The sequence below is a fragment of the Grampus griseus genome, assembly GCF_964374135.1.
Source record: "Grampus griseus genome assembly, chromosome: Y".
NCBI classification, from domain to species: domain Eukaryota; kingdom Metazoa; phylum Chordata; class Mammalia; order Artiodactyla; family Delphinidae; genus Grampus; species Grampus griseus.
The window spans coordinates 4,746,437-4,772,839 of record NC_139016.1 but is presented as its reverse complement, the minus strand read 5'-3'; the positions used below and the strand labels follow the sequence as shown (position 1 = coordinate 4,772,839).

The following is a 26,403-nucleotide window of genomic DNA, read 5'->3' as shown; positions in this document are numbered from 1 at the left end:
ATTGTATACATGTACCACATGTTCCTTATCCATTCATCTGTCGATGGACATTTAGGTTGTTTCCATATCCTGGCCACTGTAAGTAGTGCTGCAATGAACACAGGGGTACATGTGCCTTTTCGAATTATGATTTTCTCTGGACATATACTCAGGAGTGGGATGGCTGGATCACATGGCAAAAACTAGTTTTAGTTTTTTAAGGAGCTCCACACTGTTCTCCACAGTGGCTGCACTAATTTACATTCCCACCAACAGTATAGGAGGGTTCCCTTTTCTGCACACCCTCTCCACCATTTATAGACTTTCTGACGATGGCCAGATGGCCATTCTGACTCATTGTGGTTATTTGAATTTCTCTAATAATTAGCTACGTTGAGCATCCCTTCATGCAGAGCATATTTTAAAACAAAAATGCAAATTAAAAAAAAAACACACACATTTAAGAATTCCCACCACCTCCAACCTCCGCTGCAGAAGACTGGGCAGTACACGTGCTTTCCTTCAGAAGCTTAAGAGTTTTATGACGGAACGCTCCACGTTCTGGTTCCTATGACCTCAAAGTGCACCCCCAGCACTGCTCACGACCTTGGGGCCAAAGGCTACAAAGTGACAACGATCCACGTGTTTCGAGCACCCAGCTCTCAGTACCGCCTCTACGTCCCTGAGTTGACAGATGCGGCTTTGCTGCACAGGGCTGGGAGCTTTTAGAGCACATGGACCACCCCTGTTCCTCCCTGAAACCTCTTAAACACTGGGACCTTCCACTGGTGACCCAGCCCTGAAATAATTTCCAAGCCTCCATTGTGACTGTCTAACTCATGAAACTGGAAGTTCAGCTCCTGAACACGTGGTCCCTAATGACTTGGCATTTCTCCCTGTAAAGTCCACCGTTAGCCCTCCAGCCCCCCACCCAGCCATAAACTGCCAAGGTCCCCATCTATGGTGTATCCCTGTCACCCCAAAGGTGCCCGCTGAACACCCTGGCTTCCCAGTTACTTCATCTCTTGACGTGAGACGACTGCGTCCCAGTCTGTCACTCATCATCCTAAATACATGCCACAGGGGCCTCCCTGGTGGTCCAGTGGTCAAGACTCCGCGTTTCCACTGCAGGGGGCACGGGTTCCATCCCTGGTCGGGGAACTAAGATCCCGAATGCCATGCTGTGTGGCCAAAAAAAAACTAAATACATGCCATGGATCTGGGAACAGCTGGAATTGTCCTACTCCTGAAATGTAAACACTTTCACCTTGTCCTAGCCTGCCAACACCTTTCCTACCATCCGATTTGGACCTCCAACCTGTCACCTCCCAAGCCACCAGTCCCCTTCCTTCTCCCTTCCCCTCCCCTACTCTGCCAGCCCAGTCGCTCTCCTGACGACCACCCAACTCTCACGTCCAGTCGTGTTTTGTGGTATACCCCGGCAAAATCTCAGTCATCTGTCAAATCCTTGACCCTTCTCTCTGCCCCTGCATCGGACTGCAGATCACTCAGTCCCCACATAGGGATGCCAACACTCAGATCACAGTCTCCAAACAGCTGAGCTAGACACAGTCTGATAAGTCATCCCTGTGTTCGAGTTCCTCTGTGCTTCTTCAAAAGGAATACCCATGAAACTAACACAACATTGTAACTCAACTATACTTCAGCTAAAAGAAAAGGGATATCCAACCTCATTGACCGCCAGCTCCTCAAAGATCCCTCGCTTTGCAATCTGATGCAATCCTGAAGTTCACGGTCGCTGAATGCACTGCTGCCTTTTCACCTCTTCCTTACGTGATGTCTCAGAAGTCCTGGTTGGCGCTAATTCTCCTTCCTTGAGATGCTCCTCACCCCTGAGTGCCATGACCCTACTTCTCCTCGTCGTTATTCTCATCCTCTGGCTGTTCTTTCGTTGTTCTTTTGGGGATTCCTCCTGTTTTGCCCTTCCTTTGAATCCCTACCTGCCCTTCCATTTTCAGGATGCCTCAGAAACAAACACATGATTTTCACTTTTTTTTACATTGGAGTAGAGCTGCTTTACAATGTTGTGTTCGTTTCTACTGTACAGCAAAGTGAATCAGCTCTACGTTTACAAATGTCACCTCTTTTTTGGATTTCCTTCTCATTTAGGTCACCTCAGAGCACTGAGTAGAGTTCCCTGTGCTATACAGTAGGTTCTCATTAGTGATCTATTTTATACATAGTAGTGTATATATGTCAATCCCAATCTCCCAAGTCATCCCACCCCACCCTTCCCCCCTTGGTGTCCATACATTTGTTCTCTATGTCTGCGTTCCTATTCTTGCCCTGCAAATAGGTTCATCTGTACCATTTTTCTGGACTCCACAGATATGCATTAATATATGATATTTGTTTTTCTCTTTCTGACTTACTTCATTCTGTATGACCGTCTCTAGGTCCATCCACGTCTCTACAAATGACCCAATTCTGTTCCTTTTTACGGCTGAGTACAGATTTTCACGTTTTAAAGAAGGTCTCATTTATCAAGAATGAGAGCATTTTAAAAATTCAAGATGGAAAAGTGATGTATTGAATCCCAAGCGAAACACACAAGCTTACAGCTCAGATGACACTCTCTGTGGAACAGAAGAAGGACGAAGCATATCGACATTGCAACGTCAGTTCTCGAGAACTAGAAACAGGGAGGTGGATTTTGAACCTTTTATCCTGGATTAAGATGGAGATACAACTTGAGTCACACGGTGCTCGACTGCTTTTAATATTCTTGCAAAGTCATCGAATCCACGGCCACACGTTTTGGACCAGTGTCCACATGTGTAAGGAAAAGCCATGCTTTCCTAGCAATTCCAGCACCACAGTCAGGGCCTTACAACTTACAGGCACCTGCTCCCCGTGGGTTGACCTTGAAAAATTACTTACTGGGTACCTACTATGGGCCTGGTCTATAGCATTCTAAAGAAGATGTCTTCTACAGAAACGCAACCAGAGCACTTTTGCCTGAGTAAATGCACCTGTCCCTGAGGGGTTATTCACTGTACACTGCATTTCAGACTCCAACAACTATTTTAATCCAAGAGTTTTAGAAACAGTCGTTTTTAAATGGATCATTCCTTAGACCTATGTCCCATAAGCCAAACGCTGGTTAGAATTCTGCTGTATGTTTGAGGGACTTGGACCAATCCCTAAGCCTTCTTATTTTCAGAGTTTCCTTGGGTTTCTCGAGGTTCTTGGGACCATCCTGATCTCCTGCTAAATGAGGCTTTCCAATGTATTCTCCCTTTGTCAAGACAGATTTGACGTGTGGCCAAGAAAGCTCTGTGGCACATGGCTTACCACACGGCAGGTATGGAAAAGGATTCACTCTGTACCATCCCCCCGGCTCGCCTTTCATGAATTCATCCATTATTTTTCCTTCCGCTGAGTTCACTGTTCCATTCCTGTACCCACAGACAGTGGCGCTGCCCAGAGCCCCAACGGGAGAATCACTAGCTGGAGAAACTGAGGTTGCCTTATCAGACACGGCCCATAGGGATGCCGGATCACAGACCCAAAGCAATTGACAACCAAACGCCTGAAGACTTCCGGGGTCCCACTAAGAAGGTTGGTGTTCCTTCCACGTAAGAAAAAGACTTAGTGTTTTTGTTTGAAAGAAAGAATCTCACGTAAGCCACGGGGTCTCAACCCTTAGAAGTGGCAGGGATTTTTTTTTAATTGAAAGGTTTGAAGTCAGAGATTTATTTTTATGTTCACCTCATTGTTCTCAACTTGCATTCACTTGCATTCTCTTTGTAGGTTACAGAATTTGCCAGTCTCATCCTGAGCAAAATTAAAGCCCATCGCAGGCAAATTCCACCTGAGCCCCTGTGAGCGCTGTAACGGGGACACGTCACAGATAACACACCACTGGCGGGAACCACTTCCATCCCTCCACCTGCTCCCTCTGCCCCCCACCCATGCACAGGTCTCTGGTAGATGTCATTACAACAGATAGAATGACACGCACCCGCCCCCCTCCCCCCAAAGAAAAAATACGTGGAGTGCATTGGAAAACACTTGATTTTACCCATTTGTTCCTCCCCCAAAGCTCTGCTGCTTGAGAAGCTGAAAATCAGACTCGGCAATAGAGCCCCGACTGCCCAAAGGCTTCACCCGTAAGTGTGCCCTGCTGAAATGGTGAGGCCGGCCACTGGTCACACACGGAGACCCTTCCCCTTCGAAACCACTCGAGCGTTATCTGCACCTCCCTCGGGACACTCATTCATTCCTTTCTGCTCTGGGCTATTACAAGATCAACTGGAAGAATCTTAAATCCCTTAGGAGCCCCTAAATTCTCTTAAGCCAAGGTCTCACCATCATTGCATTCTCCCTCAAAAAAAAAACAATGCTAGGCACACAAATGGCATCTACTAGAGGTGATGAATGAAGGAACCGGCTCTTTCCCTGTGACTTACCGTCGACTGTAAACCACTCTGACGCAGCAGGAATGCCGCCCTGATTGTTGACAGCACGAAGGGAGGGGACACCTGTGAAGTCCCAGACCAGGTGCAGGGCACACACTTCATAGGCGGTGGCTGTGAGTATTAGAACACTGCCCACCCCTCGAACTGCATGGCAGTATTCGAGTTCCAGGATTTCAGCGACCCCTGCCAGCTTTTACCGCGAGCTCCACGGCGTAGACCTTACACCACATCTGTGCAGTCAGTCCTTCCTGCGTCATGATAACAAGACAAGCTACAGCGATCGCACAGGTAAGAATAAGGCCACCCAGCACCATGATATGGGGTGAGATTGGCCATGGCGGACAACTAAGTAAGAAAGGTTCTTTTTCTGAGTTTGTCTTTACAGGTACAGAGAAACCCACAGTGCGGAAAGTTATGCCGCATATAACGACGTCGCCTCCAAACACTTAGAAAGAAAATGCACTAAAGGACAGAGACGTGCCCTCTCTGGGTAACATCTTGTAGCTCAGCGGCCCATGGTACTAGCAGCGTTTCTTTTTAAGCCAATACGCTCATGTTATTTTATTACATAATTATCCAGAGTGCTACAGTCCCCTTCTGTGTGACAATAAAAGGCTCATTTTGGAAAGAAGGACTATTCCTCCAAATGCTCAGAGGTATTTGTAAAACAACAGAAACATCCTGAGAAATGAATGTAATGGCTTAAGGGAAGGATTTTTATTTTTTGGCAAAAAAAAAGAACACAATCATCTATTAATACGATATCAGGGTCTAATGCAGATCTCGAAGATTAAAAAACATTCTCTGTTTTATTCAAGAGGGACCAGTAGCAGGAAAACATTGGGACTTAGACTTTTTTAATGAGTCTAAGTCCCAATGTACTGCTCTAATAAAAATTAATCAGTAGGTGTGATGACACTTGTATGACTTTGCTTGCTAGCCAACAAATGTCAGAGAGGTACACGAAACCTGTTACACTAACATATAATGCTCATTAAAGAGATAAAATATGCTACTGACTCACACTACGAAGTACTCTAGTGATTTACACTACTACGGTGTGGAAAATGGATACTAATTTACATGTACCGTTTTAAGAATGAAAAATGAAAGAAGGCAGGCTTGTATGGGTGTATGTCAAAGCCCTAAGTATAATGAATTCTTCTTACGCATCTCATTAGGCAGGTTATTCTGGTTTTGTTTTTCCTAGTACGTGTTCAGCATCTGTGCTCACTTCTGTTATGTGACAGCATCACAGACAAGGTTAGAAAAGAAAGAAACTTGGAAGTTACCTCGTCTGAATTCATCAGGCCCACAGGTTTAAGACATCTCTGAAGTTCACGGAGAGAGTAACAGAAAGAGCTAGAAGCTAGAATAAGGGTACAGTCATCTTGTCCAAAAGACGGTGCTCCTTAGAAGATTTAAATGAAACAAAACTTGTTCTTGTCATTCCCAACGTTGGTGACCAAATCACGCTCAGTTTGCTTTTAATACAAACCGACCAAGAAACTCTGCGGCCATGTTCAAACACCTCCAAAACATCTCGATGAAAAAACTATCAATCCAGGGCATAAAAAGAAAAGGAAGGAAGAACAAGAGGGGCGGGGGGTGGGGGGAGGAAAGGAAAAGAAAGGAAATATGCAAAAATCTTAAGCAACCTGTTCACGGGTGCCATTTGCTCAATTTTGTCCAATTTTGTCCAGATGGAGCGAGCAATGTCACCATAAGAGACATCTCTGGGATAGATAGGAATTGAATGCAAAGTTCAGAACCCACTGATTTTCCATCCCTTTGCTTAACCCACATACTCTGGCTTCCTCCACACTCTGTGGAATAGACCCGAGACGGCTTAGCCGTGCAGAAGAAAGCACGGTCACCATGATCTCGCGTCGATGTGCAAGACACCGTTTAAAAAGGAAACCTCAGAAGGAAGGCTTCCCAGTACCTCTGAAAAACATGCTACGTTTCTCAGAAATAGGGTAACCTGCTTAGGGAGAAGGGACACAGAGAGCAAGGCAATTCCTGCCGTCCTCACAGATGCAGCAAGGAGAACACAAGCTGCAGAAGAAGGAAACACAGCGGGGCTCACAGCATCCAAGGAAGACTCCAGGGCTACTGCCTGGAGACTCACCAAGGCCGTAGCCCATGGCGAGGCTTCTGCCTCCCGGATCTACCTTGTGCTGAACTTCGCTACAGACAAGGGGTTGTGCACATTGAATTGCTAAAAGAATAAGCGGTGATAAGGATTCATGCTTTGATTCCTTTTCTTCGTTCATCTCTTTGATCACCAGCCCACAGACCCAGACTCCTCTTGCTGCTGTATCCATTGGTAAACACAAGCATGGACTCGGGGCTGAGATGCGTTTTGTATTCTGCTTACCTTTCACAGTTAGTGTTTTTGAAACACAAAAACAAAAAGCACGTGCTGTCTCTAAAGGCAACGGGGACATAGGTGGAAACTCAGAGGAAGTAAGATAGAAGCAGGAAAAGCCTCAGTCACATTTGAAGGACAGACTGGAAGATAAAGGGACACATACCGACACTCCAATCCATTTCCTCGGCAGCATCTCCATAAGCGCCGTGTTTACTTTTGCCGGCAAAGTCCTTCGAAGAGAAGAGAGCCGTATGCATGTGCAGGAAAGCCAGGACAAGCAGGAAAGGGGTCTTAGCGTTCCTGAAAAAAAAACCAACATCCAAGAGCAAAATAAACATGTTGGCCACCGTTGCCGCTTGCTTGTTTTTTATTCTGAAAGTGAAAATGTTTATTCCCTTGGTTAAAAAAGATGGCATGTATAATTTTCAGTCTCAAACGATAATATCAGATTCAGCATATGAACTGAGGAAAATTAAATCAGCTCCGACTTAATGGCAGTGAACTTTACAAAAATTTTTATTTTGTATCAGAATATAGTTGATTAACAACGTTGTGTTAGTTTCGGGCATACAGCAAAGTGATTCGGTTATCCATATACCTGTATCTGTCGTTTTTCAAATTCTTTTCCCATTTAGGTTATTACAGGATACTGAGTAGAGTTCCCTGTGCTATACAGAAGGTCCTTGTTGGTTATCTCTTTTAAATATGGCAGTGTGTACGTGTCAATCCCAAACTCCCAATCTGTCTCTCCCTGCTACCCTTCCCCACTGGTGACCATAAGTTTTTTCTCTAAGTCTGTGAGTCTGCTTCTGTTTTGTAAATAAGTTCATTTGTATCAGTTTTTTAAGATTTCATGTATAAGCAGTATCATATAATATTTGTCTTTTTCTGACTTACTTCACTTAGTATGATAATCTCCAGGTCCATCCATGTTGCTGCAAATGGCATTATTTCATTCTTTTTAGTGGCTGAGTAATATTCCATTGTATATATGTACCACAGCTTCCTCATCCATTCCCGTATGTTCATAGCAGCACTATTCACAATAGCCAAGACATGGAAGCAACCTAAGTGTCCATCAACGAATGAATGGATAAAGAAGATATGGCCACCATTCTGATTAGGATCAACCTATGATTACACGATACAGTTTGAAAATTCAGAAAACACCACTGAATGATGCCGAATACTGAATCTCTTATTTGGGGGATGGCAAGTCTCTCTCCATAGGTAATCATTGTACCCTCTACAGTTCAGCAGACTGATGTGCTATGTCCTTGAGATATTCTCCAAAGAGACAACTCAGAAAAAAAAATGTATTGGAGAATGACCTACTTTTTTCTTGAATTCTATTCTTCCCTCTCTCTCTGAAATTTATATGAATTGAAGCACCTACAAAACTGTATTCTTTCTGGAAAACACACACGTGCGTGCACACACGCTCCTACCTAGTAAGGACACTATCTTGAGTTGTCAACTACTTAGATCCACAGTTCAAAGCCAGTTCAACTCTGTGTGCTGCCATGTTGCACACCTTCTCCTAGAGAACAAGTCTCCTGGCAGGAACACTCCACTGTCAATACTGAATTTTGGAAGTTGAATGGAACATCCTCTGAACTGGCCTCAATCTATACTTTAGTCAAGAGAGACGGATGGTACTGCAAAAACTTTTCGTAGTTCAGAGTACACCTAAACCTAGTCTGGTGGAACTGTTGAGAAAGCACAGATGCTGGAGCATTGTAAGTCCCTGGAGCGTTAAAAGTCACTGTGCACATGTGGTCCTTGGGACAACTGCCTGGCAGCATGGTTACTGTAGGGAGGTCTGGGGGTTCACACCTGAGTCTGCTCAAAGGGATCAATTAGTCACATCACTTCCTCTTGACATCTAGCGGACCTCTGAGAAATGCACTCAGTTGCTGTGTTTCAGTTTCATGCAATAGCCTTCTCCTATACCTTATTCCAGGCGACCATCAGCAATTCCTTTCTGGCTAAAAGGGAACACTGAGTGAGTGCCCTTTTGAAGGCTATCAGGGCACAAATGAAGAAGGGAATGAATGCATTAACGGGTGAATGAACGTAATTTCTGATAAAGCATCTGCTGGTCTCCCCAAGGATCACTTATATGCTCTCCTTCTCCCACTAGACCACAGGCTGGGGCATGTCATCTACCTCTGTGGATTCCTGGCACCAGCACGATGACTGCAGGTAGCATCGCTTCCATAAACCTCTGTTATTCAATTAAATATTGCATTAGCTCTTTCAGCTTCAAAAGTGCCACCCAGACCGTTAGTGAACGACTTGGGACTCATGAATGCAACGTGGTTCATGTAAATATATATATATATATACATATATATATATATGCGTGTATATATATTTTATATATACAAAATAATATATATACACATATATGTATAAATATTTTATACACACACACACACACACACACATATGTGTCTGTGTGTGTGTCTACCTATATATGTAGATCTATATCTCCAAACTTCTAACCTAAGTCAAAAGTCTCTGGCTGTTTTGGAGGAATCACACCCTGTGTTCGACATCTTGGCCACGGAGCAAAAGTTCTAAAGGAAGAATCTATTTAATTCAAGCAACGTTGCTTGTATGTGTTTACTTACTAACCTAACCCCTCATGATAACCAAAACCACTTCAAATTTACAACTGGGTCTCACAAATGCCGTAACTTTACCTTTAATAAATAAATGGACGACACTCCTCTAAATTCATTTTCAGTTTCCTAATGTGAATACAACTTGGGTTCCTTCAGCTCCTACCGCACTTGTGGGTCAACTGCTCACATCTACTGAGTATCACACTTTCAAGGTCGCTCACTTTTGGGAACAGAAAATAAACACAAAAGAACACACTATGAGTGAGTCGGGCACTTCCTGTTCTCTGAAAACAGCAAATTCAGCAACTTGTTGTTGATTACTTGAATAGTGTTTTATATTTCCAGCGCTGGGAGATGAATTCTGTCACATTTTTTTTTTCTTTTACAAGAGTATAAAATGAAGAAATACTGCTATTATTTCACAACTAGGATAGCAAAAAAAAAAAAAAAGGTTATAAGTGTCTTGCCCCACTTCTCTCAGTAACTAGAGTTTGAAGGCAGGAGAATTAGAACCCACCATCTCTGTTGTATAAATCTCACTGTTGCCTCTCAGAAAGAAAAGAAGAGATATTCACGTGCAGAGAGATGCACAGGGGCTGTCATCCAATCTGATGATATTTGCATGAGCGTGTGTACCAAAGGCATCCCTTGGCTACCTCAAAGGGTACATACCCTTGAAGACCCTGAAAGAAGTGAGACTAAGCCATGGGACACCATGGACTTTGGCCACACAGGAGGCCTATTCAATTTCCACCCTAGTCATTCTGGGCACACGTTTCCTCACAACTGGATACACTGTACCTCCTTCTCAAGAAGCAGATTAGGGCGCTAAAAACTGGCTTGGATTTCCCAAAATGAACATAAAATCTCACTCTTCATACTCTTCCCAAAATAGACAGTTACATTACGAATGGGTACAATTTCACTGCCACCTGAGGCTCCTCTGCTCTCCCATTTATCTTTAGACTTACCGTTAAGGAAAATAGACAAGGAAGCTTAAAAACTCCATTTCCCAAGCATGTACATGGTCGTAACTTAAAATGCAGGATGTGGGCTTCCCTGGTGGCGCAGTTGAGAGTCCGCCTGCCGATGCAGGGGACACGGGCTCGTGCCCCGGTCCGGGAAGATCCCACATGCCGCGGAGCGGCGGGGCCTGTGAGCCATGGCCGCTGAGCCTGCGTGTCCGGAGCCTGTGCTCCGCAACGGGAGAGGCCACAGCAGTGAGAGGCCCGCGTACCGCAAAACAAAAAAAAAAAATGCAGGATGTGATTGGCAGAGAAGGATGAGCTACTGCACGCCCAACAGCTTGGAAAAAAAATAAGAAAACTGAGGAAAGAGGCAGCCACCAACATTATCGGCATTTTATAATCACAGGGATCATGAGACGAAGGCATTTGAAAACGTGAGGTGAGGATGAAAAAACAAAGGATAAAGTGGGGGCAACAAGCAAACAAGGGAGCCCAAGACGAACATCCTTCATAAAGAGGGCAGGAAGAACAGGTGAGTTGAGTCCAAGAGGTACCCCTTTGGGGCTCAATCAATGACCACGGGTTGTGATTTCTGTCTTGTAATGTAGGGGGACCCTGGGTGGAAGGGGAGAGGGCCATCCATGCGTTGATTATAAATACGCCCCTATGTACAGAATTATTTTTCTATAATCTCTTTGGCATCCAGTAGACTGCCCGTGACAGATACCAGCCAAGGTGCCAGGTGTCCAAGAAGACTGATGAGGTTTTATACACAAAACCCAACCCTGGAACATTTAGGGAAGTGTACCCAGCTGCACAAACTCCGAACCACGAAGATTTACCCTCCGGGAACAGAGGTGTGATCAGTGTAGCACGGGCATGTGGGCTGGACAGACATCCCATCATTACTGCCCTGCACACATCCTGAGATGTGACTGACAGCTTGATCGTTGGTGTGGAGGGAGGAACCCTTGCTCAGCCTTATCCTTCAAGAGCACAGGAAAGGCCATCCTCCCTCGTTCACAAGGCCCAGGTCTCTCTTCTCTCTATGACCTTGAAAACTAAATGACGCTGGAGCAAGTTGGCGGGAGGGAGATCTCTCCATAACTGCTTAGCTCCTTTTTTATTAGCTGCTTCAGTAAACAACTCTCTTGAAAATTTATTGCCACTGTCTCGCACGCTGTGTGAAAAGATAGAACTTTCAGCTGCTACATGCCTTCCCTCTATTTGTTACCAATACAGAAGGCAGCTCTGCACCTTCCCGGCAACCTGCAATCACTCCAATCTCAGAGTCAAAAAGATTTACATCCCGTCCACGCGTGAGTGAAACCTAGGCAAGAAGACGGCTATGGCATTATTATTATTATTTTTTCTGTCTGCCACGGTCTTGCATACCGTGTTCCTCTTCTCAAAGTCTGACCTTGATTATTCACCGAGTGTCCCCATTTGAGTAGCGTTGGGAATGACAGGAATGCAGCTAGGGACGTCTGTGCATTCCTCCTGAGACCCCTCAGATGCTGGTGATTAGACGAAGGCATAAACCAGGTAGTGCTGTCAACAGTCACCCGGCCGGAGTCCGTGTGACCACCACTCTGTACGCACAGAGATGGACATGCCTGGCTGTTCCCTTCATCCATCCAGGCCTTTCACATCTATTCTGCCCATGTGACTCCACGCACTAAAAATATAAAGCTAAGCTGGACTGGCTCCTGCCATCAGCAGCCCACAGTTCAGACAAGACAATCAATAATTGGTCTCAGCTGCTTTAAGTTCCACGATGGAGCACATCAGAGGATGGATACAGAGAAGGAGAGTGAATCTCAACCTGGTAGGGGTCAGGACTCACTCCTGGAGAGAGAGAGAGATTCCAGAAGTTCCTGCCGTGCGCTTTCCATAAATGCACCCGTGTCTGAGCCACTGTCCCCTGGGTGCTATTCAGATACAGCAGTGGACGACGGCAGAGACGTAACCTGTGTCCTTACCTGGTGAGCTTTTAAAAGCACACTTTCTACGGCATGTGGTCCCAAACGATTCACTGAACGCTTCAGAATACATTTTTTAAAACAAAAACCCCACTGTATGGATTTTTACCGCTAACTGAAAGATACCACTAATAGGATGACGATTAGTTGGGACGGGGGAAAACCTGGGAACACTTTTAACTTTCTACTTCTTTATATTTTTATACTGCTTTGATTTTTTAAAGTAGCACATGCTACTTTCAAAACCACAGAAAAACGAAGATCTATCTTCAATATAAAAACGAAGACAGGAAAACCATGAAAGCCACCTTCCCCCCCACAAACACAGAGGGAAAGGAAATAGATACCCAGGTGTGAAAGTCGGCTTGTGTAACGAGATTTGAGATGCTGCCCTGACTTTAGTCATGCTGGCATCCCCCCAGCTCTGACAAGCACCCCTGCTTCCCCACAAGCACCCCTGCTTCCCCACAAGCACCCCTGCTTCCCCACGATGGCCTCATCTGTGAAACTTCACGACGGGCTCTCTCTGTGGGACGATCCTTCACACACAGCCTTGCCTCTGACTCTGTGCGACTCCTATAGATTATATGGCTTTGTACCCACGATGGGGTACAGCGAGGACGCCTGACTGGAGACAGCATCCATCATCGGGCTCAACCCTCCACGCACAGCTGGACTTCAATCAAAGGGCTTGCGGTCAGCCACACGCCCCATTCCGGAACAGATGGTGGGAAGATTCTTTGATGCTTCCGGCTTTAAATTACCTGGCGTTCGTTCGTTAAGTATCCTAACCCGGAGGTATTGAACATCTGTAGGAAAAAAAGTCAAATTTCTTTATGCTTCAGGTAGTAGGAAAGAAGAAGCTATGGAAATCGTTGTAATAGGAGATTTGACACTAGGGAAGAAGACGGATTTCCAAACTACTTCTGTTTCTGCTTCTGCTGCTTCTTCAGTTTCTGCTGCTTCTTCTGTTTTCGCTTCCACTTCTGTTTCTGCTGCTTCTTCTCCTTCTGCTTCTGTTTCTGTTTCTTGTCTTCTTCCTCCTCGTGTCCCCCTCCTTCAAGTCTATGCTTGGTCCCTGGCAAAGACGACAGGCTCACGACAAACTGACGAGAGGCCCTGTCCACTCTCAGCTTTCTAGACGGAGCCCCTTCCTCTCGGGAGAAGGCCCCCCGCCCAGTTAAGTGGACACAAGGATCCTCACAGACTATCTCTGGGGACAATGCAGGTGGGCGATGAGTGGGGACTGCCTCGCCGAAGGGGTCCTCGTGACTTGTCCTGGAAGCAGGTAGAGGAAGTATGGCGGAGTAATCATGCCAAGTGCTCAGGAGTGCCCTAAAAGGATGGGGGTGCAACAGCACGGCGGTGTGCCCCCTTGAATGGACCCTCCAAGGGAAACAAACAAGACTGCCTGTGTTACCCCATCCCAGGAAATCTGCCCTGTCTGGGATACCTCTGTCGGTAGGTGGATGCCCGATATAAAGATAGGTCATCTATTCTACAGGTTCCCTCCCAGCCTGGACCCACGAAAGAAGCACATGCAGGATGTGAGCAGACCACCCTCACGCTTCGCCAGAGGGAACCAGGGACGTGAGTATGATGGGGATCCCTTCTAAGACGTGGAGCGCACAGCAATTCACTCAACATCAGGACCGAATGCTAAAAAACCAGGCCAATATTTTAAAAAATCGAGAAATGTCCAACTTAAAAAAAATCCCCCGAAAGAGTCCCCCGCACACACGCAAGTCGGTAGTTCTGATTTCTCTGGAACGTTGGGATGCTGGGAGTACCACCCGCACTCCTTCGGGACAGCAGCTCGCGGGAGCTCTCAGGAGTCAGCCATCCGAATGGGCTGCACCAAATCCGGCTCCCTCGGGCCCCAGGCCTCATCCCGCCCAGCACGCATTTCCTTGCCAGCCAGGGCCTCGGCGTATTTGCGCCTTAACGCCTGACGTACCAAAGCTCGCACCTCCTGATTCCCGTTCGGGTCATAATCCTGGGGCACCAAAGAGATCTGGGGGTTTGATGAAAAAGGGAAGGTCCGAGCGCGCTTTATCCAGACCCCGTTCAGGTAGGAATGCCGTGGGCCTGGACCCAGGATGGCTACAGATGAGCATTCTCCAGGACCGCATTCCGCCTGCAGCTCAGCTCAGCCTGGAAGGAGGGGCGCGGCCAAAGAACCACTCCCCGTTCCTAAATTCATGTCCTGCTGCCCGATGAAAGGCAGAAGACGAACCAAGGGACTTCCCTGGTCGTCCAGGGGTTAAAACTCCGTGTTCCCAATGCAGGGGGCCCAGGTTTGATCCCTGGTCACGGCACTAGATCCCACATACAGGCCGCAACTAAGAGCCCACATGCTGCAACTAAGACCTGGCGCAGCCTAATAAATAAATAAATATTAAAAAAAAAAAAAAAAAGGAAACCAATCAAGTAGCATCTACCCTTACTGAACAAGACAGTTCTTTGATTATTTAACCTTTTCACTTTTGAACGTGTCTGTACGCGCGTGTCTCCCTGTGTGTTGCCCTTAATCTTTCATCTGATGTACTCTTCTCACCAAGAACTAAAGTCAATGGCGCCCCTATTCTTTTCTGGCTTAAACTAATGAAATGATCCCTTTGCTCCAAAGAAGCTTTGTGTCCAATCACAGCTATTCATCACGGCCACTGAGACCACAGCGCCGCTGGCAAGGTGAAAGGCTAGGCTGGAGGTGCCCTGTAAGTGCATCTCGGGACCCCGAGTGTGCAGAACGCTGACAGTACTAGGACAGGATAAAAGGTCAGGTATCCGATGATACATTTATCAGCTGTCACGGGTCTGAGGGCGTTACCATGACGCAAGCGATGCTTGTACAAAGGCGTATTTATTTACTATAAAACTGCGGACTACAGAAAAGGTCTGGGGTGGGGGGCTCTTCCCCGTGACTCCCCACCAAGGGCAGGACATTTCCCTGTGGATGTTACTGCCCGCAGTCACTCATACTCCCCATAATTCTGATGTCATGTGGCTTCCCTGTGGGGAGAGGTCAGGGATCAGGGTTTGGTAAAGTTAGAAAAAGGGGATCTTACAACTCTGGGGAATCCGATGAAAAGTAGAACTCTATGTCATCTCCAGCTTTTGGACTTGTTTTCTGGTAGACCCTAAAGGACACTTCCATGAAGCACAAGAAATATCTGAAAATGAGCTTACCTGAAAATGGTTAGCATTGATTTCACTTTTGATTATAGGCTTTAAAGCTACAAACACACACACACACACATGTGTGTGTGTGTGTGTGTCTGTGTCTGTGTGTAATGTCAATGCAACTCCCATAAACCAGGACCTGGAGAACAGAACACTCCTGGTGGATTTCATATGCATTTATGAATACAGTAACTGGATACCCTAAACTATACAAATTATGTGGGTTTGTATAAAGTCATCACTTTGGAATATTTCTTCAGAGTGAGGGTGTTTTTACTGGCAGAGAAACACACAGTGGTTCCTTTCAACTGAAATGCTTTTTCTAGCAATGAAATGCCGGTTTCAGTGACTTTAGGGAGGGAAGGGGCCAACAAATCTGGCTCTTGCCGTGACAGAAATGACCCGGGTTCACCTCTCTCTATGAAGGACGATTGGAAATGTGAACCTCTTTCCACCCGCTGACATCGCACCTTTTTCAATGCAGTTCAACCTGAACTAAAAAACTACCTCGGGAACAAAATTAACTTGCTAAATTCACCCGTCACCACGTAGCCTTTATCTTTTCGGAATACTCAGCCACTTCTCCCTCGCCACGGTTAAGGATTGTACTACGAACATGAGTTTATCTAAGAATTCCCAGGTGTGTTCTCCTTTGGGGGCATGGGACCCGGACGCTTCCATCTGGAGAAGGGGTACTGAATTTCCTAGTCTCCTTCCAAATAATCCACACTCGAACCTTACTGGTAAGTCTGCAGAGTATATGTGGCGGCAAGGAAGGCAGCAAGCTTGTTATGGTCCGCTCAGGAGAGCCCTCACGGAGAGTTAGATATGGGTTCTAACCCGCTATCTACTATTCCCTGTGGGGCTTTTGCTCTCACTCCAAAGTTCTGAGCCTCAAATTCCTCCACAAGAAGACATCTCTTCACCCATCTTCCAGGGTCCTTTTGTAGCACGTAAGACGTGACAGGTATGAAACGTGACCAAGAATACGTGTATAGCCACAGTGCCTGGCGTATATCTAACCAGTATCTGCTAAAACTTGAACACATCCCTAGCTGGGCACCCAAGCTGGATCTGTTTTACAAAGCATGGATGAGAGTCATGACCAGGGAGAAAGCTGGAATGACTGAAGGGCCCTTCATTCAGGGCATATAAGGAGGATTAAGTATCTCTAAGAAATCTACAGGTCATTCCTTTCCCGTCAGAGCAACAAGGATTTCTTGCTAATTAAAGTGTGTTTAGGATGACCTGTCTCGAATTACTGTACAGCTTAGAACATGTGTTGAGCTAATTATCTAAGTCTCTAATAGTAGAAGCATCTTCCCAAGATAAGTTCTATCCCTAAAAGAGTAAATTAGGGTGAGGGATCATGGAGTGCACAGTTATATATTCCACACCCTCAATCTCCTCAACTTGGAAACACCTGCTTGTAATCCCGGGGCACGTACCTAAATTTGGTTCAGCAGACTACATCTGAGACAGTCACAAACCAATAAAGCACCATCCCCTTATGCCCTTGTCATCTGTATCTTCACATCGCAAGTCAGTATCTCGAGAACAAACGTCTGAGTATAAATCATTTCATCCACAAGGCTCAGAGAGAGAATATAAATGTTAGAAATGAGAGCTTGAATCATTTTCCTCATCACCTTTGACAAGTGAACCCAGGGAGAGCTGTGTACCCCAAAACTGGTTTTTAGATCAATACACTGAAATAAAGCACTGGCTTCAATCGGAAAATTTTCATTCAACAGCATCTGAATCAACTTCACAAACACCGTTATTGCTTGGATGAGGTTTTCCTTCTTCTGCTTCTGAGTAGCCCTGAATCCATGTCTCACAGAGCTCGTCAGCCCTGCCTAAATTTCTCAGGATATTCTGGTCAAAGAGACACACATTTAAATGTCTTCAGATCCCTGAAAAAAATTTTTATAAATATGATAGTGTCACAGTCTGTTATGATTCTTTGGTACCATATTAAGGCAATTCTCTCTAGATTCCTGAAAATAACAATTCAGCAAATCAGATATCTCTTGTAACACAGGAAGACGATGTTACCCAAGGATGATTTTACCTAGATGTTTAAAATCTTTGAATCTTCAGATAATGTATATGAGAAGGTTTGGGTGTGAATGACATCATGGTACACACATGGTAGTACTGTCCCTAATACTGACCAATTTATGCATTGCTCCAATGTGGGCAATAGTCGTTTACATTAGAATCACCTATTTAAAGACTAAACCCTTTTCAAATAATTCAATAAGCATAACCTCCCACTACGGTGTTGCTAGAGCATCTTAAATATCTAGTTCTGGAAGAAAACTGCAGAAACCCCATTACAATCCAGATAAACTGGTTGGACCGCTAAGTATTGGAGAAATGCAAATCAAAACTACAATGAGGTATCACCTCACACCGGTCAGAATGGCCATCACCAAAAGTCTACAAACAATAAATGCTGGAGAGGGCTTCCCTGGTGGTGCAGTGGTTGAGAGTCTGCCTGCTGATGCAGGGGACACGGGTTCGCGGTCCGGGAAGATCCCACATGCCGCGGAGCAGCTGGGCCCGTGAGCCATGGCCGCTGAGCCTGCGCGTCAGGAACCATGACCGCTGAGCCTGCGCGTCAGGAGCCATGACCGCTGAGCCTGCGCGGCTGGAGCTTGTGCTCCGCAACGGGAGAGGCCACAACACTGAGAGGCCCAAGTACTGCAAAAAAAAAAAAAAAAAAAAAAAAAAAAAAAAATGCTGGAGAGGGTGTGGAGAAAAGGGAGCCCGGGAGCCCTCCTGCACTGCTGGCAGTAGTGCGAGTTGATGCAGCCACTATGGAAAACAGTATGGAGGTTCCTTAAAAAGCTAAAAATAGAGTTACCATATGACCCAGCAATCACACTCCTGGGCATATATCCAGAAAAAATGAAACCTCTAATTTGAAAAGAAACATGCACCCCAATGTTCACTGCAGCACTATTTACAACAGCCAAGACATGGAAGCAACCTAAGTGTCCATCAATAGATGAATGGATAAAGAAGATGTGGTATAAGTATACAACGGAATATTACTCAGCCATAAAAAAGAATGAAAGAATGCTATTTGCAGCACCATGGATGGACCTAGAGATTATCATACTAAGTGAAGTGAGCCAGACAGAGTAAGACAAATACCATATGACATCACTTCTACGTGGAACCTAAAAAAGTGATACAAATGCACTTATTTGCAAAACAGAAACAGACTCACAGACATAAAAGACTTACGGTTACCAAAGGGGAAAGGGCAGGAGGAGGGATAAATTAGGAGTTTGCAATTAACAGATACACACTACTATACATAAAACAAATAAACAACAAGGACCTACTGTAGAGCACAGGGAACTCTACTCAATATTTTGTGATAACTTATAATGGAAAAGAATCTGGGAAAGAATTTATATATGTACATAGTATATCTATAGTATATGTAACAGAATCACTTTGCTGTACACCTGAAAGTAACACAACATTGTAAATAAACTACACGTCAATAAAAAATAAATGAAATTAAAGTTAAACAAAGATGAACTGGTTGAGGTTCAATACCCTTAGGCTAATCAAATTTGTTTCGATCCCGTCCCAAAGTCATACGCCAAGGAACCCATTAAAATTCCTCCTAATCATATGAATATTCATATAGCCTAGAGATTCAATCATCTGTGTCCAAACACCACATGCTGTCAAGATGTGCCTCACCCTGGACGTTGAGGATCACTCCTGAAGCCTGTGATTTTATCAGGAGCGTTATTATTCACCCCCTCCCCACAGGTTTCTGAGGGACTGCTAGTCAATGGACAGGGACAGGAGAGGGTTCCGCTGCTTCCGCAAGTTTGCCAAACAGCAGACGGTTGTATTGTGGCTTAAACGGGTAGGGCTGCCATCCACAGAGCGCCACTGTACCTGGGAAGGGCCGTTCTCTTACTCGTAAAACACTGTAAGGCTCACCCATGAGGTAAAAGCTTTGTCTGCCATGCAGACTGGGACCCACTGTTGAGTCATGACATTCATTTCGTGTCACAACCAGATAATTAAAAAAATAAAATAAAACAGAAGGGAATCAGGAAGTATCAGAAGTGATCACTCTATGAAGAAATAAATCCTTTCTGGAAACTTTTGCTTCGGTTAAACATCTGTGTATGACATCTCATTGGATGATGGTGTAAAATGTACGTCTTACGAAGTTCAGAAGCTTCTGCATTAGATCATGTTAGCACCGCCTTCTAGAAAAATCTAGGCAGCTTAGCGATGGTGCCGTTCTCTAACAGCAAAACCCCACAGATGCTCTAGTATTTCTCAGAGTGTTCTACAGGAGTTTAGAACTCTAGGGGAGCTTGTTAACAGGGAGAGGCAAAGCCTTACCTTAGAACTACTCTCCGTAGGAATTTCTCAACGTAAGACTGGCAATGTTCAGATTCAGCCAGGACCCCAGCACCTCCCTACACAAAGTCTGAGGACTCACAGTTCTCCACCTACAGTCAAGAGCTTTTCCCCTCTTCCCTTCTTGGTCTACCTGTGGGAAGTTCCAACGATCCAATTTTCTACGCCACCACGTACTGAGCTATCAAAGGCAATCCCACAAGGGACAGATCTGCGCCAAGCGCCACGCCCACGATGCGGGTGTCTGTTCAAGTTATGGCCGCCTCTGGCCGTGCGGGCCGAGGGGTAGGCTGACCGGGAGCACTGATAGCTCCACAGTGTCTCCAGGTTCAAAATCACGGACACAGATATTCACCAGCGTGCTGGCCAGCTGAACATCTTCCCCTTTCTCTTAAGAATCGAATTATCAATATGTCCTTCATCACGCCATGTTGCCAGCTTCCTCCACTCTCTGGTGCCTGAACAGACCTGCTCTCGTGGGCAGGGCAAGTAACCACCAAGGCCAAACATCTGATTTTCACACTGCGTTCCCACCCTTCTCTATAGGACTATCCTCTAAACTTTTAAAGGCAACAAAACAATTTTGTTCATTTTTAACAGCAAGTGTTCCTGAGACAGACTGCTGTGAAGCCCTCCGTGGATGGCTACCCCCTTCGCTGACCGCAAACACCAAATCTACAAACTCAAGAGGCCCCAACAGACTCCCAAGAGATCATCTGCTTCACCCAGCTGACTCTCAGAGTTGCTCTGCTCGGAAACGTGCCCAGAATATTGCGGATCTCCTCACGTTGTTTATGTCGTATAACATCTACAGTAAACAATACACATGACCTTTCCTCTCTTAATCACACACCTGAAGAGTAAAGACCGTGGTGATGCCTTAAGGTCCCTGTTGTCACCCAGACATTTTTGGGGCATGGCCTCATAAGCAGAGGACGTGCGGGAAACTGGCAAAACATCTCTGGGGGGAGCCCAGGTCATGGCAATTCCCGACCCACTCCCCCCACCGCCCAATACACGCCCAGCTGGAGAAATCTCCCAACCACAGAAGGGGAAACATGGCTCAAAAGGCCACCCCGGTTCCTCCACCTCCATGGAAACACCTGAAATAGCATATGACATGTGTCCCAGGCAGCATCAGGCTGGGAGGCGATACCTACCGTTGTATGAACTGGGCCGCGTCCGCTGTGAGCCTCTGCGTGAGGTTGTCATAGGACATGGGCTGCTGGGTGATGTCACGGTTCCTCATGAGGAAGCAGTTCAGGGGCCGGAAGTAATGCAGGAAGCACAGCAGGCCGCCGACGACCAGGGCGGCCAGGAAGAAGAGGCAGAAGAAGATGCAGGGGGGAACCTGGATGAGCCCCAGGCACCTGAGCACGGCCAGGGTCAGCAGCGTGATGGCGATGACCTGCAGGGGGAGGAAGACCAGCAGCCTTAAGGCCCTGGTGAACACGCTGCCTTCTCCCGGCTTGCAGTCCCGCAGGTTGGTCACGGGCAGCCCGTGGAAATAGTCGAAGCCATGGCTCAAGGGGTGGTGGCAGAGGTCCGTTCTGTTGTGACAGCTGGTGCCAAGGTGCCACTTCCCTGAGCAGACAAACAAACAGGTGGCATGTTTAGTCCCCATGAGCACCCCGAAACGAAGGTCAGCTTCTGAGTTGCGCATGCTGGAAGGCGGCCTCTTTCTGCATATTCATCAGCCAAAACCATTCTACCGTTTCCACCTCCGTTTCCAAAAACGGTAGGGTAGGAACCACTCTCTCCACTAGAAAACAAGAGGGGATTCAGTGACTGGAAAAAATACAAATAAAATGAAAGACACACACCTCACGTACTTCATAGGCAGGAGACAAAACTACATAGATGAACACCAACGTTTTTGGGGGACATGTGTTTTTTTTTAAAGACATTTCCTTAAAAGGAAAGTCTTAAAACCAACTTGATTTTGTCCCTGAAATGTCAGAATGTCCCTGAAATGTCAGAAGCTCCTAACCAGTTCTCACCGGAAATGAATCCATATGTAAAAACTACCCCTGAGGCATGAGGAAATCATACTCATAACTCAGTAATTATTGTAAACACCTATAAACACTTCTTATAAAATGTAAACTGTCCAGGACTTTCCTGGAGGTCCAGTGGTTAAGGCTCCAGGCTCCCACTTGCAGGTGACACGGGGTCGAGCCCTGGTCGGGGAACTAAGATCCCACATGCCACGCAGTGTGGCCAAATAATAAAACAGAATAAAAATGAGGGCTTCCCTGGTGGCGCAGTGGTTGAGAGTCCGCCTGCCGATGCGGGGGACGCGGGTTCGTGCCCCGGTCCGGGCAGATCCTACATGCCGCGGAGCGGCTGGGCCTGTGAGCCCTGGCTGCTGAGCCTGCACGTCCGGAGCCTGTGCTCCACAACGGGAGAGGCCACAACAGTGAGAGGCCCACGTACCGCAAAAAAAATAAATAAATAAATTAAAAAAATTGAAATATGACTGTATCACTAAATACAGAGAAAAAGTGATGGTGGTTTGACAAAATGTGGGAGGAAAGAGACCGGTTATTTTGCTCCCATGAGATGTTCTAGGGTTCCTCTGATGACCTGCATAGACCCAAGTTTATCAAGTGAAAGGGGAGAAGGATTCGTTCCTACCCAGGGGATAAAATCAGTGGGAATGTCAACTGAGAAAAATTCAGACGCAATTTTAGTACTGAAACGTAAAATGTAAACCTTTATCAATAGTATGGTGTGTGTGTGTGTGCGTGTGTGTGTGTGTGTGTGTGTGTGCGTGTGTGCGTGTGTGTGTGTGTGTGTGTGCGTGTGTGTGTGTGTGTGTGTGTGTGCGTGTGTGTGTGTGTGTGTAGTTTTGCATGCTGTGTGTGTGCATGATCAGTTATCCATTTCACCATCCATCATCCATCCACACACATACACACACGTACATAAATAAGGACACACATCTACACATTCCAATAGCACATATAGACGCATGGTGTTTGAACTTAGCATTGAAATAATTTCTCCCCTACTTACAGTTGTGCAAACGCTATCAGTCAGTTCATCTTCAAGAACGCTGCTCTCATGCCCTCCCCAGTTTCCCACTCACCCAGGTCCTCGCACCGCCCCCCCCCCCACCAGCTGCCCATACCTATCAGAGCTGTGGAATAGCCTTGATTCTTCAGGAGCCTGGCGAACGTAATCTCACTGTGGGGAAGTCCTCCCGAAGAGGCGGAGAAGACGAAAACTCCCACTTGGGACCGAGATGCCATTCCTACGCCAGGAGAAACCCACCATTAGGACAGGGGAAGCCCTAGGACTGGGAGGTGGACCAGGGCCGCAGCGACGGAACCAGGAGGTTGGGTACCTGAGCGGATGGGATACCGGCCCGTCATGAAGGCCGCCCTGCTGGGTGTGCACAGGGGTGATGCTGCCAGGTGCTGCGTGAGCTTCACTCCCCCTCTGGCCAAGCGGTCGATATTGGGAGTCCTGGAACAAAGACTCAGGTCATTCCTCGTGACCCTGAAAAGAAAGCTTTCTCTCTGGCTTTGTACAGTGAGTCGCTTGTCACTTATCTAGGGAAACTGCGATGGGATGGGGGAAGGAAGGGGACACAGCACTGAGACTCAGAGTGACAACAGAACCACACTGAGGATGAAATCATCCAGGTCTGCCCTCTCCAGGGGCCCACCCATGCCCCCCTGGGGGCTCTGAGCTGCTGATTTAGGAGAGAAGCCAAGTCCTTACAAGGGGCTGCTCTGAGAAGCGGGAGGGGCAAGGGTCAAGGTCTCTGTCCTCCGTCACCTGTGCCCCCCACGAGCTACCTCCGTGCCCCAAACGAGAAAGCTCTGGGAGCAGCCTGACTCTTCTCTTGCCAACTACAGCCAAAGAGAAGCTCCTAACCAGTTCTCACCATGCTCTGCCAAATTTCCACATGGCCCCAGGGAGAACAGGGTGACGGCACCGTCCGGGGAAAGGGACGATGGGCTCCAGGTGCATTTACCAGGGATCGGTAACAAAGGGGTCACAGACTCCAGGGAAAAGGGACACAGCAACATGGAAACACGACATGCCGTGAGACACGCACACCCTCTGAGTGTCTTTTTCTTTTTTCCGCTAAAGGAACACTCATTTATGGGCTGACTTCTAGGATGACGCCTTATGCAGGACAAGCCATCCTGCCACCTCTTATCCAGGACTGGTGTGGTCCATCACCTTAGGAAATCATGCCAGACTTCCTAGGCATTCAGAGGGGAAGTTCCTTCAGGGCTGGGTCCACGCTGAGTGACGATCCCTTATCCTCCAGTGGGAACCCCAGCGCCTGCCTCTCTGCCAGGCTGCTCATCTTCTATACTTCAGTTCTGAGCATAGATGGGACTCCCCCCACCCTGCCATGGCCTTCTTGTCCTGCGGGAGAGGCCTGTTCCATCTGTAGGATGTCAGTCCCTATCCCCCATCACGGCAGCTTCCTCCCTGTAAAGGGACGGAGTGGCTAACGGCACTCCCCTCCAAGACTTCTGCCTGTGGCGTGGGGCACGTATCTTGTTCCGTTGTGACGCCACTGCTTCCCTGGTTCAGCGCCCACAGGCTAGTCCTGTAACAATGCATAGCTCGAAGGGGAAGATCACGGCATTGCACTGTAATGTCAAGCTGCTCGCTCATCTATTAGTTTAACTTATGCCTTTAATTCTCAACATTTCCACTTTGCTTTGGCCTTAAATTACAAGATTCTGAGAACACTGAGGCTGTCTGTATATTTGACTTAATCCCCCTAGTGCCTAGATTGGCCACTGAAAAATCTGACTCTTTTGAGGTGTGATATTATAAAACGTAAAATGGAAAATGTCCTTCAGAAAGAACTGGGGAGGAAGTGATAAATTGGAATTTGGGATTAGCAGATACAGACTAGTACATATAAAATAGATAAACAACAAGGATTTAGTGTAGGACACAGGGAACTGTATTCTTTATCTTGTAATAAACTATAGTGGAAAATGGAAAAGAGTCGGAAAAAAAGAATATCTACATATATAAATGTATGTATAAATATATACATAGTATATATATATAAATATATACATATATATTGATAGAAAACTGAACCACTGTGCTGTACACCTGAAACTAACACAATGTTGTAATCAACTATACTTCAATTAAAAAAAATAAATAAAAGAACTGGATGCTAATATGGAGGACAAGGCAGATTTAGGGTATTATTGATATGAATTCTTACTTAGGATTTTATAGCCCTTTTTTTCTTTTGGATAATTGGCAGACACTGAACCTTAAAGGCTTGACTGTGATTTTTTAATTAAGACACCTTAGTAGGAACAGTTATCTATTATCTCACAAAAGTTTAGGAATAGCATATCTAATATTATATCTAATACTCATATAATATGGTATTTTAAAATGATACTTAAAATGAAAAAAAATAAATTGTGACATCGATAAGAAAAATTACTCACAAGGTTCGTGTCTGAAATGCCTAACAGTGAGATCTAAACTTTTCACAAAATGAAGCATAAGGTGAGGAAGGAAACATACATGGTCAATTAACATTTTAAGAGAACAATGAGTGCAGATCTTATCCTTGCAGGTGCTTTAAACAAAATCTAACAAACATCATAGGTCAGCATACGTTTTAAAAATAACACGTGACATCTGACACACAGAATCAGGTTGGAAGTGATGTCACATTCGGCTGCATCTTGCAGGCCGGGTCCTCCTCAAAAGTGTAATTTACGTCATGTTTGTTTGCTGTGCCACATAACGATGAAACAGACGTCCTGAGACGCACGGTCATGTTGTACAGAAGAGGAGGACCTACAGCGAGTGGTGTGAACACAAATCAGACCCCGTGGCACTCAGCGGCACGTCCCTGTGAGCTTCAGCTAATTATCTGTGGCTCTTACGAGAAAATTCTGGTGAATCCCACCCTCTCCTTTCATTTTGTTTGCGCTCATCACGTGTGAGGTGAAGCTCTCCACAGAACCACAGTTATGTCAACATTTCCCCATGATCACATAGAGAAAGTGCACCCCTAAGACCAATATTCCACTGCACCCTGACCGACTAATTCTAAACCCAAGAGCCCTACACCGGGGGGCTGGGGAACAAAACACCCTCCTCTGTCCGAGTCTGGTTCCCACTGTGTTTTCCCTACCATTGTAGTCACCCCTAGCCCTTGAAAAGTTCTGACACCATCAAACGTGACACGTGTCCCCAGGACATCTGTCCCCGGCCGGTGTGTCTGCATGAGAATCCAGCACAGCCTGGCCCAGAGGTGGAAGGAAGGTACAGAGGTGACAGCGAGGGGTTGACAAGGGGGGATGGATTGGGTCCCAATGGGAACGGAGCCAGAGGCCGAAAATAGAAGACAAAACAGAAGAGGCGAACCAAAGGGAGGGAAACATGATGATGGGAAACAAGCCACAGACTAGGGGCGAG

At 46.2% G+C, this 26,403-nt stretch overlaps 1 protein-coding gene across 1 annotated transcript in view; it reads right to left on the bottom strand.

Annotated features, from left to right (window-relative positions):
- LOC309817752 (steryl-sulfatase-like) overlaps positions 1-26,403 on the bottom strand; it is a 126,610-nt gene that overhangs the window by 59,543 nt on the left and 40,664 nt on the right. Inside the window, exons 3-6 of the mRNA XM_082647031.1 lie at positions 23,318-23,439; positions 23,102-23,224; positions 21,129-21,552; positions 6,959-7,095 (exon numbers count right to left, since the gene is read on the bottom strand). Coding sequence (XP_082503157.1) covers positions 6,959-7,095; positions 21,129-21,552; positions 23,102-23,224; positions 23,318-23,439 — 806 coding nt within the window. The remainder of the gene's footprint in view (positions 1-6,958; positions 7,096-21,128; positions 21,553-23,101; positions 23,225-23,317; positions 23,440-26,403) is intronic.